Consider the following 17,458-nt stretch of genomic DNA (forward strand, 5'->3'; position numbering starts at 1 on the left):
TTACTGTTTCTAAGTGAGGTATCGTGACTCCTCTGGGTACTGTATACAGGTCAGCTTAGAATTTTTCCGCTGCTTTTACTATGTCTTCGAGATTGCTGATGATATTATCCTTCTTATCTTTTAGTGCATACATCATGGTTTGTCCTATGCCAGGTTTCTTTTTTACTGATTTCAGGCTGCGTTCTTTTTTTACGGCTTCTTCAGTCTTTCTGATGTTATAGTTTCGAATATCAGTTATTTTCGCCTTGTTGATCATTTTTGACAGTTCCGCCAATTGCGTAACGCTGTGCGGCCGCCAGTCCCATACAACCGCGTAACGCGCAGGACTCTGCGATTCTAGACGTACTGCGCTCACCGCGAAAGGTTAGAAAAACACCCACATAAGCACAGCAGAGAAGTGACTACGTGAGGTGGTTCGACCGATAGCTGTAGAAGCGTCATTCAAAACAAGCGATTGTTCTCCACTTCTGGCGGCGTTTTCTCTACTTCCTTTTTAAATAAAAAGATGTTGATCCATAAATATTCTCATAAACAAAGGTTAACTTTTTTATTATTTGCTGTTGCTTGCAGTTTGGTTGTTGCTTTGGCTCTCTACCTTAGTAGATCGCTTAATTACTCAACTCCTTGCGATTTTTGTTTCCAGTTGCCAATTTCGCAGGAAAGTGCTATACAATTAGGGAAAAACAGACGAGGTAACGGGCGACAGTCATCTTGCTTATGGGTTTAAGGGTTATTGCAGGGTTTCATGATGGGCGCTCTTTCACATTATTTTATTTCCCACCTTATCTAACCAATATCACGTGTATGTGGTTCCGGGCATGTGCCAGCGTCACGGCGAGCCGTAACTCAAGGAAATAATGAAGCAAAGGGATAAGTTAAACGCAATTGGCGTTTTCTCCCGCCGCAACTCCTTCCATGAGAGTACAGACCAGCTGAGTAACAGCCGCATCTCTCTCCTGGTCCCAGGATCAGCCTAAACAAAGAAGGTTGAACTAACAAAAGCAACAGCTGTGCGCGTGACGGTTGAATAGATGGTGACAACTGAACGCATCTCGAGTTAATCGCGCGGGTGCGGAATCTATGAGAAAACTGTCCTTCACATTACAAGAGATGCCGATAACTACCGCCATCTAAAAGGAGTGAAAAAGGCAGCATAATGCTGACCGATGAACAGCTGCCAAGTCTCAACATTGATCTGGCGGCGCTTTAGGAATGTGTGAGGAGTGGTGGCGTGGGTGGGGAGGGGGGGGGGGTATGCCACTTGATTTCGGGGGGGGCCCGGGCCCCCCCGGGCCCCCCCTTGGGTACGTGCCTGCGTACAAGGAATACTTAAACTTGCTTTGGCAACTTTTTTCAGTCGCTGTTTTATGCGAACAGCCTTTTAGAATTTTTTCATCGGTGTTGACGTCGAAGTCAATGTTCGTTACAGAGGAATCAGTCAACCATAATTAACGAAGAGTGCCACTGTTTACGAAAAAAGAAGACGACAACGATAATGGCTTTCAAACACACCGGTTACGAAACTCGCATTGAGTAACCAGCCACCTCGTGAGACTTCCCGGAGAGATAGTTGAGGCGTAATGCAGCTTGCAAGTTACACGAAAACTCGCAGTAATCGGCAAGGTGATACTGTTCGCTGCCATTGTTAGTTTTTGTTACTTAAGGTAGATGGCACGGCAATCTGTTAACGTCTCACTTCTTAATCAGCGTTGGCGTCGATAATTTCGTACATCGTTTGCCAGTTTCGCCACCTTGCACGAACAAACCGCTCGTGCCTCGTGCCGGCCCGGGGTCCAGCGGCCCGGGAGCAGCAGTTGGCTCCGAACGCTGTCGTCGGAAAGCGGCACACCCGTTTGCGCCAGCGATCTTCCTCCCAGCCGCTCAGGTGAGTGGCTTTTCATCGCAGCGCGGTTCGACGCTGCCACCACGACTGCTCCACGCTCCTTCCCGCCTGAATTGCGGCGGCCTGCATTGTCTTACCGGCGCCATTGATCCGGTCGTTTGGGTAACAAACTGTCGCAGCGACCCCGTTTCTATGCGTTTACCGATAGGACAAGAAATGCGTCAGTCGGCAATCTTTCACTGGAGTGGATGTCTTTACAGACTTGGCTACAATAATTAGCCTTCTCGCTTTTTTTTTTTGGCACGGTAGCCGTCACTGCTACATTGCTCCAGAGCCTATTTCTTTTTCGTGCTTTAAGGTAATACACGTGAGCGAAATGAGTAGACGACTCTAGGACATGCGGTGAAAGCACATCTTGTAAAGGTGCTTATTAGCCACCATCGGTTGGGCAGACCGTCGGCGCAGGGCACGGACTCTCAGCACGAGCGGCGTTCCCACTAGAAAGCGATGGAGAGGATGGTCCACTACAGTGTTCCTCTTCTCCGCTACAATTTGTTCAAAGTACTCGGAACAGGCCCAATGATTTCATCGAGCCAAATGCCTGGTCCCTGTGAAGTGAGGGGGCGGAAGTATCGTGCGCTTCTTCACAAGCAGCAAGTCAAGGAGTAGTTCCACTGTTTCTTCTCAATCTGTCCTTACAGGGTCACTGCTGAACCAGCCGGCAAGAGCGCCACTGAATAAAGAAAAAGAAGAGGCCTGACTCCGCAGAGCGATGCCGCCGACACGAACCCCGGCTCCGGCTGTGCGACCCATGGCACCAACGACGACACCCACCGCGGCCGCGGCTGCTGCTGCTACAAACGCACCCGCTGCTCGAACTGCCAGACCCACGGTTCCGGCGCCGGCGGCCCCGACGGCCGGTGGTGGAGCGGCGGCGAGACCCGCCATGATGGCCACGCCTCCCGCGATGGCCGCGCCACCTGGAGGCGTCATGATGCTACCGGCAGCCCAGCCGGCAGTGAGGTCACGTGGCCCGTTCGTTCAGATGCCGACGCTACAGCTCGTGCAGCCCAACGTGCAACCGATCGTGGGCTGTCCCGCCGGACTCGAGTATCTGATGCACGTCGACCAGCTGCTAGTGCACCAGCAGATCCAGCTCCTGGAAAGTGAGCGAACTTAATACCGGATTCGTTATAAGGAACTCGGATAAAGCGAATTATTCTCTCTATCGAGCGCGAACCTTGCTGACTTACTTGGGATGACTTGCTCACAACGAGCCGGACGTATATCGAACTCGCGAGCGACCGCTTCCAGCGACATAAGGGTGCTTGCATGTCGCGAACGCGGTATTCAGGAGATTTATTTTTGTTGGTATTTTATGTTCATATCTTCTTTTCGTGTGGACTGGAGCGGGTGTACGTAATCTCGCGCATCAAAGACGCCGTTCCCAACGATGCTGAAAAACGGTTCATTGCACTAGCAATAATTGCTTCCTATAATACGCGTACTTTTGTCTTCAATAACTGGATTCTTTCCTTGATTCCTTTCTCCGGTGGAGGTATGACATCCCGCATATAACGAACGCATCGCAAAAGTCCGTCATATGCGAGTTTGGGCACACTCAATTTCTTGATGTATAAAATAAATTTTAGCACATAAGTTAGTTCATTATACCAGGCTTGACTGTAACGAGTTGTCTTCAGTTGACACTAAAAGACACATGGTGGTGTGAAGCGCCGGTATAAATCGAAATCGGCCGCTCACGTAGGCGCGCAGACGCGGTAATTCAGGCGGGTTAATCCAACGACCTCTCCTCTCTCGCGCCGACCAACTCAATGATACGGCTGAAAATTTCCCGGAAGCCATTTTGTTACTAAAGCAGACCAGTTATGCATGTATATTACATGAACTACCAAACTATACAATTGATTTTATCTCAACTAGATCAGTTGCACCCGTTTGCCTCCGCTGTCGTCTTCAGATGGCGCTGCGCACAGTACAGTCTATACGTGCGTCCGAAGCAGGCTGCTGCTGGGTGGACGGAACCGGAAGCGGCGTCAACAGCGGTATTTGTTTTCGGCATTCGTTTCACAAGAACACGTAATAAGCATGACTGCTTTTCGACGAACGCAGCGCAGCGTCTATTGACTCTTTTCGCGGAGCAGTTTGCTCAAGAGAAACGAGAGGGCGCTTTCGGCGGCGAGCCGCACGTTGCCTCAGCGAAAGCGCACGAATGCGAAACAATCACCGCTACTGCTCTGCCATTGAGCGATCAGCTGTCGGAAATGCAACTGGGTGTTTGCTTACGCACTCTGCTCCACTCATGCTGCAAAATGTGGAGCGGTAATGGAGACACATGTCCCGCATATGTGGCTGCAAAAATAGTGGCAGGCATAATAAGGAATGGAGTGAATCCCGGTGACCAAGTTTCTGGACCGCCGCTACATAAGAAGCGCCTGCGTTGTCGGTCCTTCGCAATGCACGGGTTTGCTCGAAGATTAAAGAAATTCCCTAATGCGTCAGCGTCAGAACGCTAAACTCCAAATGAAAAACTTCAACCGCGGAACGTGAGCAAGATCGAGTACAGCTAGTTACACAATGACGAAGACAATAGCGCCGTTTTCTGGCATGGTAAGGTTCTCGCACGTTATCCTAAACGCATCCACCGTGACTCACACTCAAACTTACGTCCACTCTACCGTCAACGTATCAACACTAAGTGAGAGCGCGCACACTTTAATCAGTGAAGCGTATGCATAGAATAGGTGACGGTGACTGTACCTACAGCATACGAATGTTCGAAGCTGACGTTTCGTATACGGTCCACAGGGCAATCCAGTGACTAGCGTCAATACGTCTTTGCGACAAGCTATGCCAGAAGTACTTAACATCTACGTCCCAAGTCTTGTGCGCAGAATGAAGTAATCTGTTACCCGCAAGCGATCAGGCCGCAAATAAACAACAGATGGTGACCTCACCGATGGGCTTTAGCCAGTCATCAACATGACAAGCCGCTGCTTCAATGCATTCGCCGAGACACACTGATGCCGATTTAATTCGTAATCGGCAATTCGTACAGCTTGGAATACATTTATAGCCTGGCTTTTTAGTGCAAGCACGGTACACGCTGCTCTGCTCGCGTGGTTTGGACGAGGCGTAATGTGCTCCGAAAGTCCCCTCGTGTTCTCCGAAGGTGTGGCCAACGCGTCGTGTCGTCCACCCAGTCGCAGCTAATCTACGACAGCCGCCGAAACTGAGGTTTGCTGGGCCGCATGGGCGTCATGCACACATCCGCTGTAAACACGGCCGCAGGCAGCGGAGGCATCTGAGGCAAGCAACGGGCGCGTCGACACGTGATCAAACATGGCGGCGCCCGCGTAATCGCTGTGAAAACGGCCTGTACGTCGCGAAACCGCGCTCCACGCACGTGCGCCAGTTGTCCAGGAGCGCCAGAGTTCAAGGTTTTCTTGGAGTACTGGAGCACTCCGTGGAAAATGTCCAAGTGTATTCATTCATTCATTCATTCATTCATTCATTCATTCATTCATTCATTCATTCATTCATTCATTCATTCATTTACTTGTTTATTGCAATACCCTCAGGGCCTTCATGGCATTAAAGAGGAGAGTGGGTATACACAGGCTTATATGAGGAACTGCAGTACAGTGAACGTAACAAGGTGATGGAAAACACAACGGCAGTTTACGAAAAGGAGTACGAAGGAGACCACGAATGACCGTAAAGATACAACAAGGGCAGATCATTAAGAAAGATTTGACGGTGGCAATGGATGGGCAAGGCGGTTCCAGTCCGAACAAGCTTTAGGCATAGAAAAGAAAGGCTAACTCAGTATACACGTAAACGGTTTAGGTACTCAGTGTGCTGGTATTAGTGGCGCTTTCCGAGACACGGACGCAGGAAGGCACGCGGATGAAAACAGACGGGCGCAACGCTTCCAACTCAACCGAGGAGCAGCGTTGTTAGGTACGGTAAGGTTGAGACATACGAGCTGAGCCCAATGTTTACCTATACCTAAGGGAGTGGGCACGCCAGCAAGAATGGTTCTGGACTTAATTGAGACAATGGGAGCGCGGAGATCGCCGGAGCCTTTTGTGACCGCCTGCGGCTTGCCGTGCGCGCGCAGTGATCGTGCCATTCGAGCAAGAGAACAAGTACGTCGTCAAGAACACCATGGGCCAGTTCATCTTCATGGCGTACGAGAAGAGCGACCTGGCCAGCCGCTGCTGCTGCGGCAGCAGACGGCCCTTCGAGATGTCGATGCTCGACTACCGGAGCGTCGAAGTGTTGCGGCTGTTCCGGCCGCTCCGCTGCGACAGCTGCTGCTGGTTTTGCTGCCTCCAGGTGCGCACACCACGTAACGTATATTGACACGTGTACTTATCTTTATCGGGCAACCACGTTTCGCCGCTTAACAACTGTAATCGCAGAGCAAAGGACGCGCCTGCATGTATCCGACGTTTCTGGAAAGTTATCGACGCTTCTATCCGCGTGTCTGTTGTCGCCGAACCTTGTGTTATCAGATTTCATCGCGTGACACGAATGGTGTAGAACTTTGTGGAAGACACGCGGGTCCCATCAGTTAATCTGGAACATTCGACGACTGATCTATAAAAGCTGACGCGCTTGACCCGCTGATCAGTTTTTCGACGATCGCCGAGCGTGTTCGCCGCTATCGTTGTGCTATAAGTGTAGCCTGTTTTGTGGGCACAGGTTCGCCCAATAAAGGTTAGATTTGTCGTTCACAGTATTGCTACTGTGTTATTCAACGTCACCACCACTTGACAATATACTGCACGACGATCGAGAGCGTATAGTTTCGTTTTGTGTGTATATATACCCTCCCGTACTGGATAGGGCGTAGCCTGACGTAAAACGAGGCGGCGGTCGTCGCAATCGAGACCGCCATTTAGGATTTGCCCTAGAGCTAGTAGCGCGTAGAACCGTTTCCAGTTTCTGGTACTCTGTCGTACACTAAAGGTGGATCCATTCTGATGTGAACATTTCATTTATATTCGCAAGGACGATGTGTAGTCTCTGCCGGGGTTACTTTTAAAGTTAAGTTCATAGTTGATGCTTTCGAGTAAAGACTTGATTTGGGTGTTCGGGAAGGGTACGACGTCATAGAAGAGAATGGGCACGAAAGGAACACCTGCACATATCAAACGGCTGTTCATGTTGCCAGTCGGAATCTTTGATGGTCAACTGGATTTAAACTCTTGGTGTTGTCATCCTTCTCCTTTGTTGGTGCGAGACAAGTCTGTGCAGCCGTGGCAATTTGAAGGCTGTGCTGTTCTTTCAACGTTTACGACAACTCTAGTTCTTCAGTCGATTTGTCCAAAGCCGCACAAAAAGAAGACATGGTGCCCCGTGACCCCGTCGCTATAGTCTCAGCGTGGAGGGGGGGGGATGGCAAAGTTCTTTGGAAATATTTCGGGGGAGGGGGGCTCGAGCTTTCCAGCGCCCCTCCCCCTAGTCGGTGCCTATGCATCACGTTGATAACAGAAGTGCCGTGGCGCGCGCAGGAGATGGAGGTTCAATCTCCGCCGGGCGTCATCATCGGATCGATAAAGCAGGACTGCTCCGTCATCTTTCCCTACTTCTCGATCCGGGACAGCAGCGGCAACGTAGTGCTCCGGATCACCGGGCCCTTCTGCACGTCGTCCATCTGCTGCAACGACGTCGTCTTCGACATCACGACAAAAGACGGCAAAACAAAGATCGGTCAGCTCTCGAAAAACTTTAACGGCCTGTTCCTGGAGGCCATCACCGACATCGACAATTTCACGGTGACCTTCCCCATCGACCTGGACGTCAAGATGAAGGCCACGCTGCTAGGCGCGGTCTTTTTGATTGTGAGTAGACGAGCTCATCTAGGGATCGCTAGGCTGCTGGGCTTGCACGTGGGCATGATAATCGTGTTGGGTTTTTACGCCAGTTCGGGCCCCTATTTTTCGAATCTCTTTCGCACCATAGCACCAAGTGTATATATATGCACACATGCCGCATCGAAACGCGTTTGCGCGCGATATTTTCGACGTTGTTGCTATTCTGGTTTCTTAAAACGAGGCTTCCTTGGCATATCTGCTGGGGTTCGTAGTATCGAGTGCACTGCCGAATAAGGTCGGCTCATCTCGAAAAGAGTGTGATTGTATAACGAGTCGATCCTGGAGGTCCTACAGTAAGAGAGAGAGAGAGAGAAAAGACGCGGTTTCACCCTCGAGGCGAACCATTGACAGTGGTAGCAAAGTATTACACAATTTCACGAAGTAAGGTTCGTGGTTCTCTCGGCTGTGTAAATTGCAGTAAGCGCTCGCTTACTCATTAAATTATCAAACACGTTGTTAAGCGCGCACAGGCAGACGCGAACAGAGGCCGTATTCTGATACGTTCGCCTTGAGCGAAATTCACATTCAATGAACCAAGCGACTGCTTACCCGTGACGTCAGCATGCACTACATACGCGCGAAGTCGAATGCTTCACATCGCATGAGATATCGCGCGCGGCGAGTTCAGAGCGGCTCGGATTTGTCGTTTACGAGTGTAGTGGCCGCAGTACGGGATCTGCGCACTGACTATGGTTGGTTACGGCCTCTGTAGGTGAAATAAGTTGAATAAGGGAGTGTGAAATGTTTTATTTTATATGAATCAACAAATATCGCCGCGAGACAACGCGTGTAAGACGCCACCAAAAAGGCTACTACAAACTACCACCTATCTCTACTACACTCCACCGCCAACCGAACGCCAAGAGACGCCAAGAACGCCAAGAGACGTTCATTTATTTATTCAATGTTCATTTATTCAATATATGTCGAGAGCACCCATCGGCACTATGACGTGAAAATGACGTAGGCCGCAACCACAAGATGGCGCTGTTTATTTTCCGGTTTTGCTAAAATCGCCAATCAGCGCGCGCCGTTGGCGGAGGCGTGGCCAGGGCGATAGTTTCGCGGAAGGCGAACGTTTCAGAATACGGGCCCAGATCGCACTCGATGACCGCGAACGCTCACTACCACAACGCTGACGTCACGAAGAGCCCCGGCAGCGGTGAGCAAACGGTTCGTGCGTCTGGGAAACTTGACAATACGCGACTCCAACACTAGGAGGCACGTGCGAACACAGCGCGCACGGAGCCACCGACCACCTCGGCTGCCCACTATATCATTCGCTCCTGCGGCAGCTTGCCTCCGAGATCCGTAGCGCGGACCGAGTAGCTCAGCCGCGCGGAGAACCGCGCGCAGCGACGGCCGGGCTAGAGGAGGAGACGTGCGCTCGACGAAGTGTACCGCGTGCACACACGTGGTACGTGCACGTGTTCGATCACGTGACTTCCAACATTGGGCGCGGGGGAACACGGCGCGCGTCAAGCGACCCTTCCTTCGAGGCTCGCCCTCGCAGCCTTACCCTCGCACCCACAGCACAGAGCATAACCGCAGCAAAGGGAACATCACGGCGACATGCGACGGCGATAACTTGCTCGGAGTGTCCGTACAGTTGCGATCGCAATAAACGAGATAGAAGAGGAAAGGCAGGGAGGTTCTTCATTAAGCATGCGAAATTAAGATCTGGCACTGCAATGCTAGGCTAGGCTTCACATCGACATTTCATGCGCCGTTGTAGTTCGGATTTAATTGTCCGGGCACGTGCGGTTTTATCGCGACAGCATTTAAAAGGACACCGTAGGCGCGGCCAATGCGAACTGTGTAGGACGTCACGTGATCTGCTCCTGGCGCCAAGGCGACCATACGAGGGCAGTCCGAGCAAAGTGACTCCAGAGCTGGAGAGACAGGAAAGTAAAAAAGAAAGTCGTCTGCTCGAGGGAGCGGCAGCAGGGAACGCTCAGGATGGGGGACAAGCGCCCGCGCTCGCCTCCCCCCTCCCCCTTGCTGTTGGCGCTCCTCGTCGCGCCAGTGTTGCGAGCAAGCATTGCGGCAAAGCGCGCGTCTTGTTAGTCAGCTAACGCTTAATTTGTACTTCCCCACAAAAGCTAAGAACTTTGCTTCGTCTAATGTTGTAACGATTTGGCATCGACTGATCGTGATTGAACGTCTCCCTGATTACACGCATACGCACACGCACACGCACACGCGCACGCACACGCACACGCACACACACACACACACACACACACACACACACACACACACACACACACACACACACACACACACTGAGCAAACAGTGGCAGACGACGTTTTAAAGGGACCGTAAAAGGCAGCAGAACACTGGGCACTAAATGATACGCATCCGGATGTTCTGTCGCCGAGGTATGTTACGTTACAGATGGTTTGGCGACACACAATTAACCCGACTTGTTAATTTAAAAAAAAGCTATTCATTCTTGTGTGCCTCCTCGTCATTGTACCTAGCAAGCATTCTGGTATCACAAGACACAGCAGTGCAGCCATCGCATTCTGTACAATGCAGAGATAGGTTAGAACACGGCTGGCCCTTCAGCAACTTTTATTAGTCCATTTATGGTCGTTAATGAATAAAAATTAAATGCAAAAGAAAATAGTCTTACTTGCTCCAGTCGACGTTAAGCAAACATTACCTTGCTTCTGTACAGTTACGTGGCGCTCGCATGTCTCTTTTTTTTTTCATGTTGGAACAAATTATGAGCGACACCCTGTACACCATGTGCCCCGGCTAACTTTAGCCAAGCTGTTCAACGAAAAAAATATTAAAATAACTCGGTGCAAGCAACGTATGAGACCTACAGAGTTCGGTCGTCAGCGCTCCGATAACCGAACACCGTAAATGTCAAATATTTTTATCTTACAGCGTGGGCTTTAATAATATTTTTCGTTAAAAAGCTTAGGCAACTTTAGCTAGGACAACCTAGATATTTGCACGGTTATCAATATATTCAAGTTGATAAGTCAGCGCTGTGTTCTTCTTAACCTTTGCATCGAGTTTTATATTTTGGCACTGCTCGCCTCAAGAATGAAAAAGAAATGCTGGATTCTGTCTTTAAGTCGACGCCAGATCTTCATTCGATATTTTTCAAAAAACGCCACGGACTACTTAGATTGGAGTAAACGCGATAACTCGACGTCTTTTTACGACTCTGCGCAGGACTTCATCTTCTTCGAGAGCGCCGCCGGTGGGTCCAACATGGATCTTCCTGGCAACATCATAAATTAGTTATTCGACGATCACCGATTTTGTCCTGTCTTCCTAAAGACACACCAGGCTGCTCACGTAGGATGCAGCCATGGCGAAATGCGAAAACACCCATGTACTTAGATTTAGGTGCACGTTAAAGAACCCCAGGTGGTCGAAATTTCCGGAGTCCTCCACTACGGCGTGCCTCATAATCAGAAAGTGGTTTTGGCACGTAAAACCCCATAATTTAGGATGCAGCCATGACACGTCTTCAGGGCCTGTGCGCGGTCGACTGCGTGTTTCTGAACGCAGCCCCGACAGTATTTTCGGGCTCACTGCTACGCTCGCATGAATCAGCTTGATTTCCGATTTCGTCGTGCGCTTCATGCACGATACATTTCTTGGGCCTGCATAGCCCGCTATAACTTAATGCGAAGACAACACCAAATTTGCGTTTTATTTCAGGCAGCAAATTTTAAGTCTCGAATGTTTGAACTGGTTCGTGGCATTTTGGCTTAAACGTGTTATCTCTCATCTCTTGTCGAAAAAGACACAGGCTTGTCGACAAGACACATGCTTTGCAAACAGGCTTTGCGACACAGGCTTTGCAAACATGTTGGCCGATTGGCCAACATGTTTGCAAAGCCTGTGTCATGTCGAACGAATCCTGTAGCATGTCGCGTCTTATTGCACGCAACACCAGCAGGTTGAGCCGTCCTCGCGCAATAAGTACAAAAAACAAGTAAAACCTCGTTATAGCGTATATTTTCGCATTAGTGAAGATGAGGTTATAGCGAAGAATAAATTTGGATGCTTATGAACATCGTCACCATATGCCCGTACTTTCTTTATAGCCATCTCCACCTGTGTCTATCCTGCGGAAGCCTAACCCATATCCTCAAATGCAAAATTTTCTAATCTCTTATATGTGCTACATTTGTTTTTGAACCAATGGTCACGTATGAACGCGAAAAACGCAGGAAGGAAATGGTTCGGCCGAAACCCTGGTCAGACGAGTGGAAATGTGTAAAATCGGAAACAAAAAAAAAAAAATCAACTAGAATATAGGATGAAGGTATTGCCAAATGTTTAAACGCTTTTTCAAAGGCAGCCATGTATTTGCTTTAGTGGCCGTGGCGGTTGGATGGCTAAGGGATTCCGTTTCCGAGCCCGAGGTCCCGGTTTCGATGACCGCGGACTCGCAGGTTGCATGCTGACGGTAAACGATGCGAAAAAAAAAAAAAATTCTGCAAAACCTTTTTTGCGTTGACTTTCGACAGTGATGCATTTAGCATTAAATAAACGTAGCCACACAAAGTAAGCTACCGTAGAAGCCGAATTACGTACGAGGCGTGCAATGCAGCGGTACTGCTCTGTTTCGCTTCCCAGAGAGCACTCGGTGCCCTCTGGCGGCGCCGCTGTGAAGCCTGCGCGTGGCCTCCGAAATTCACGGCGCGCCGGGAAGTGTGAACGCTTGGGAACGCCTCATGCGGCAAACAGACTTGCCTCTCGCGCTCGTTTCTTGGCAAGCTGTGCCATCTAGTGAGGCTGTCCAATGGCACATACTTAGTGACCCTTAGGCCACGGGCCATCCCTTCTAATAAAAGTTTCAATCAATCAATCAATCAATCAATCAATCAATCAATCAATCAATCAATCAATCAATCAATCAATCAATCAATCAATCAATCAATCAATCAATCAATCAATCAATCAATCAATTAAGCAATCAGTCAATCAATCAATCAATCAATTTGGCGAGATGTTCAGTGAAGAGCGCCCACATAGCCCGCGCAGTTGTGGCGCAGTCTGCTAAAGGCATCGGGTTGTCCAACGAGGAACCATTGTGATACGGGTTCGATGTTGCTCGACATCGGATAAATTTAGGGGATCTTTCTTTCGTCATCTTAAAGCGACACAATCCCATTGGCACATATATGGTTATCCAAGTTGGCCTCAAAGGCGTTCGTTGGTGAGCGGCGCACTCCTTCTGGCTCATACCGAGCGATCCAAGTTGACATCGAAGAGGTTCATTGAAGACCAGCATAGACGGTGTGACACGTACACACAGTGCTTCAAGTCAGCGTCAAAGGTTTTCGCTGAACAGCGGCACCTAGCCGATCCCACATCTACAGTGATCAATGTCGGTGTGAAAGAGGTGGAAGACCGGTGCATATGCACACACTGCCAGAGTGGGTTGCGCCATTTCAATAGGGAACGAGAAGAAGAACATTGCTGTGAGAGTAAAATAAAATGGCCCCAGCCTAATAAAGAGCGCGAATAAATGACTGCATTTTTACCCTCATCACTTATAAAAAACATGCTAAGTGATTTACGTGGTGATAAGCTTGTTTCTGTTTATGTATATTGGTTAAGAAAGCTGTTCACAAACTGTAGACCGAACCAGCTGGAAAATGCTCCAGTGCGCCTTCCCGCAACGCTGATAGGGACGCTAGCAACGCTCAATAGGGAAGGCCGAACATAGATCGGCACGATGTCGAAGAACTGGAGCGGCATGATCCGTGGTGCGTTCACCGACATCGACAACTTCACGGTGACGTTTCCCGTGGACCTGGACGTCAAGATTAAGGCCACGCTGTTGACCGCTCTCTTCTTGAACGTGAGCAATTGTTTTATTAATTGAATGATTATGATTAACGAATCAGAGCGACGCAAGTGCTATGAGAGATTCCGTGGTCAGGGATTCACGGCACCAACGTTTTTGCATTTCCTGTTCCTTGGCACGAGATTCGAGATCTCTACTATAGTGATATTACTGTGCTACACACAGTGCTGTGCTGTTATGACAGTACTGTGCTGTTATGCACAGTCATGTCCCTGTGCATACCAGCACGTTCTTCCAAGAAAATGTATAACCAACTGGCTCCCCATGGCGGCTCCGGCAGCTCTACTATAGAATGGCCACAGTTAGCCCCATTTCCATCCGCCCGTCCGTGTCTGTCTGTGTCTGATACGCTCATCGGTCAGTCTATCCGATGTTTTTGCTACCTTGTCTTGTTCTGTCTGTCTCATACGTCCATCAGTCCTTAAGTTTTCGTTACCCTCTCTCAGTCTGTCTGTCTGTCGGTCGGTCGGTCGGTCGGTCGGTCGGTCGGTCGGCCAGTCATACGACCGTTCGTCCATCGTATGCTTTAGTTAGGGTGCCTTGTTCTCTCTGTCTGTCTCATACGTCCATCAGTCCGTCCTATGTTTTCATTACCCTGTCTCAGTCGGTCGGTCGGTCGGTCGGCCTGTCATACGTCCGTCCGTCCGATGTCTTAGTTACCCCGTCTTGTTCTGTCTGTCTGTCTCATACATCCATCAGTCCGTCGTATGTTTTCATTACCCTGTCTCAGTTGGTCGGTCGGTCGGCCAGTCATACGTCCGTCCGTCCGTCCGTCCGTCCGTCCGTCCGTCCGCATGCCCGTCCGATTTTTAGTTACCCTGTCTTGTTCTGTGTGTATTTCTCATACGTCCATCAGTCCGTGCTAGGTTTTCATTACCCTGTTTCGGTCGGTCAATCGGTCGGTCATACGTACATCCGTCCGATGTTTCAGTTAGCCCCATGACACGCACACGCGTTCTCCTGGCAGGTCAGTTTAGGTGAGCTTCTCCACACAAAGAATGTTTGTGTGGAGAAGCCAGATTTGAAGCGTTGTTTTCAGGCACCTTTACACGTGCGTTCTCGAAGATCTGAATGCCCTCGGGAAATAACACACACACACACATTATATATATATATATATATATATATATATATATATATATATATATATATATATATATATATATATATATATATATATATATATATATATAGTGAGGGTGTAGACGCGTTTTAAGCGTCAATAGTCAGATTTCGTACTTCTCGGTATGCGCTGCCTGACTTGAAATTCTGCCTTCTTCGTGCTGCCAACAGCGTCTGGGCATCGAAGGGTGCGATGGACTCCATCGGGGCTACGAATGAGCTCGAATGTGAAGCAGTGACGATAATTTCAATTCCTTCAAGGAATAAAGAAGTCGGCTTCAGTCTCGTGTATACAGCTTTGAGCACGTGCAATGCCATCACACGCCTTTGCGTCAACATGGCATCTTCATAACATTACAAAGGTTTTTACGTTGATGTAACGTCAGAAAATAATAAATTATTTAGCACTGGCACAAGCATATATGCACACAAAAAAAGAAGAATAGCTTTGCTTTCAGCGATTCACACAGAGCGTGGAATCCGCATGTTCTTTTTTTTCTGTCGAAGAATTTTTATAAACAACACAACTTATTGCGATAGGAATTCGTGGACACTCCAGGCGAATTTCCGCTGCTGGCGTCACCGTCGCCGTGATGTTCAAGATATATATAATTCTATACGCATTTCAACAAATATGCATACATAAAAATTGTCCGACGGCCAGATTCGAACAAAGGACCTACAGCACAGAGACCCGATGCTCTAACCATCAGGCCGCGGACGCTTGCCTATAAGCAGGCTGAATAGAACCTGCTCAGGATTTGCCTGTGCGCAAGAGGTGTTACGTAGATGCCGGGGCGCTGTTCCGTTTGCCCAGCACAAGTCGCTCTTCTTGCTGCTTGGCGCTAGTGTGTCGCACCCGCGTATGATGATGATGATGATGATGATGATGATGATGATGATGATGATGAACTTCTATCGTGGATTTACCCACTAAGGGGGATAGGCCAAGAATCGGGCGGCAGTAGGTAGGGAAAGAAACTTCTTATTTGCCACTGTGAAACGCAAAGTAAAAGAAGAAGAACCAAAGAAGATTCTCGAATCACTATAGACTAGTATGCCAGCCAGCAGTCAGACTAAATGAAGGATGAATATTAGAGGAGGTTACAATCTAGGAGAGAGTAAATACAATGTTAATAAATAACTTTGAGACACCCGCGTGTGCATTTTCTAATACCCCTCGAGGAGCCGTCGTTGTCGCCCATCCAAGCACGCGGCTCATACCCGCTGTGGAGGAGGGGGGGGGGGAGGGTACTCTCAAAGAAAGGGGCGGATTAGTACTAAAAAAATCATAAACACAAATAAAATTTCAGGAATGCCCTAGAGTAAGCGCTGTTGAAGGTAGAAATCATCTTAAAATAAAAACAATAATAGCGGGAAGAACGAATAATCACCAATTGAAAAGGTCGTTTATTTATTTAATGCAAACATCTTTTTTTGCATAGGACTGAAACGGGAGTAGCCGGATGCCGTAGTGCTTCCAACCTCTTCAGTTAAACCATATTTAACTCTGCATAAGGATAAGATAGAACTTAGACAAGAGATTCGGTCGGGCCCCGTTATAAATTAGGGTGAGGGGACCAACCACGCGCCCGGTGTGCCACCTTCTGGCTACGCCTCTGCTTGTGTGTAACAGATCTGATCATGGAAAGAGTGGAAGTAAGGCTTAACACACACACACACACACACACACACACACACACACACACACACACACACACACACACACACACACACACACACACACACACACACACACACGCGCACACACACGCACACACGCACACACACACACACACACACACACGCACGCACACACACACACACACAAGGACGGCAAAAGACGCACAGGTGCACACGAACATCTCAGAGGCAGCAGTCGTCATTCGCCAAGTGCATGCTAGATGGCGGCGCCATAGCACGCTGCACCTAACACAAAACCTCTATCAAAGGGCGCAGTATATTCGTGATGCTAGCGCCAGTTTCTTACCCTACATCTTAACCGTGCATGGCGAGTGAGCGCAAGAGCACAGACTACCGCCGGTCACTACATATACAAGAAATACTTCAACTTGCGATGGCAACTCCTTTCAGTCACGGTTCTATGCGAACAGCCTTTTAGGTTTTTTTCATCGGTGTTCGCATCGAAGTCAATGTTCGTTACAGAGGAGTCAGTCAACCATAATTAACGAAGAGTGTCATTGTTTTCGAAAAAAAAAACAAGAAGGAAGACGACGATAATGGCCTTTAAACACACCGGTTACGAAACTCGCATTGAGTAACCAGCCACGTCGTGAGACTTTCCGGAGAGATAGTTGAGGCGTAATGCAGCTTGCAAGTTATACGAAAACTCGCAGCAATCGGCGAGGTCATACTGTTCACTGCGATTGCTAGTTTTTGTTGACTACGGTAGATGGCACGGTAATCTGTTAACGTCTAAATTGTGAATCGGCGTTGGCGTCGATATTTTCGCACAGCATTTGCCAGTTTCGCCACCTTGCACGAACAAACCGCTCGCGCCTCGTGCCGGCCCGGGGTCCAGCGGGCCGAAAGCAGCAGTTGGATCCGAACGCTGTCGTCGGAAAGTGGCACACTCGTTTGCTCCCGCGATCTTCCTCCCAGCCGCTCAGGTGAGTGGCTTTTCATCGCAGGGCGGTTGAACGCTGACACCACGACTGCTCCGCGCTCCTTTCCGCCTGAATTGCGGCGGCCTGCCTTGTCTTCCGAGTGGTGTTGCA

The 17,458-nt window shown here is 49.2% G+C and overlaps 2 protein-coding genes across 2 annotated transcripts in view; both read left to right on the top strand.

Moving 5' to 3' along the window:
• Positions 1–17,458, top strand: part of LOC135917297 (phospholipid scramblase 2-like) — a 61,389-nt gene that overhangs the window by 42,465 nt on the left and 1,466 nt on the right. The window lies entirely within an intron of this gene.
• LOC135917340 (phospholipid scramblase 2-like) lies at positions 1,758–11,022 on the top strand. The gene is made up of 5 exons (XM_070525883.1): positions 1,758–1,885; positions 2,545–3,009; positions 5,988–6,205; positions 7,387–7,716; positions 10,943–11,022. The coding sequence occupies exons 2-5, from the start codon at positions 2,616–2,618 to the stop codon at positions 11,009–11,011; spliced, it is 1,011 nt and encodes a 336-aa protein (XP_070381984.1). The 5' UTR covers positions 1,758–1,885; positions 2,545–2,615; the 3' UTR covers positions 11,012–11,022.

Source organism: Dermacentor albipictus, chromosome 9 (assembly GCF_038994185.2).
Source record: "Dermacentor albipictus isolate Rhodes 1998 colony chromosome 9, USDA_Dalb.pri_finalv2, whole genome shotgun sequence".
Classification (NCBI taxonomy): domain Eukaryota; kingdom Metazoa; phylum Arthropoda; class Arachnida; order Ixodida; family Ixodidae; genus Dermacentor; species Dermacentor albipictus.

Excerpts from the sequence above, each read along its gene's own strand:
- LOC135917340 (XM_070525883.1), top strand. The coding sequence starts at position 2,616 with ATGCCGCCGACACGAACCCCGGCTCCGGCTGTGCGACCCATGGCACCA. Across the intron at positions 3,010-5,987 it reads GCAGATCCAGCTCCTGGAAA|TGATCGTGCCATTCGAGCAA; the intron begins GTGAGCGAACTT and ends GTGCGCGCGCAG. Across the intron at positions 6,206-7,386 it reads GCTGGTTTTGCTGCCTCCAG|GAGATGGAGGTTCAATCTCC; the intron begins GTGCGCACACCA and ends TGGCGCGCGCAG.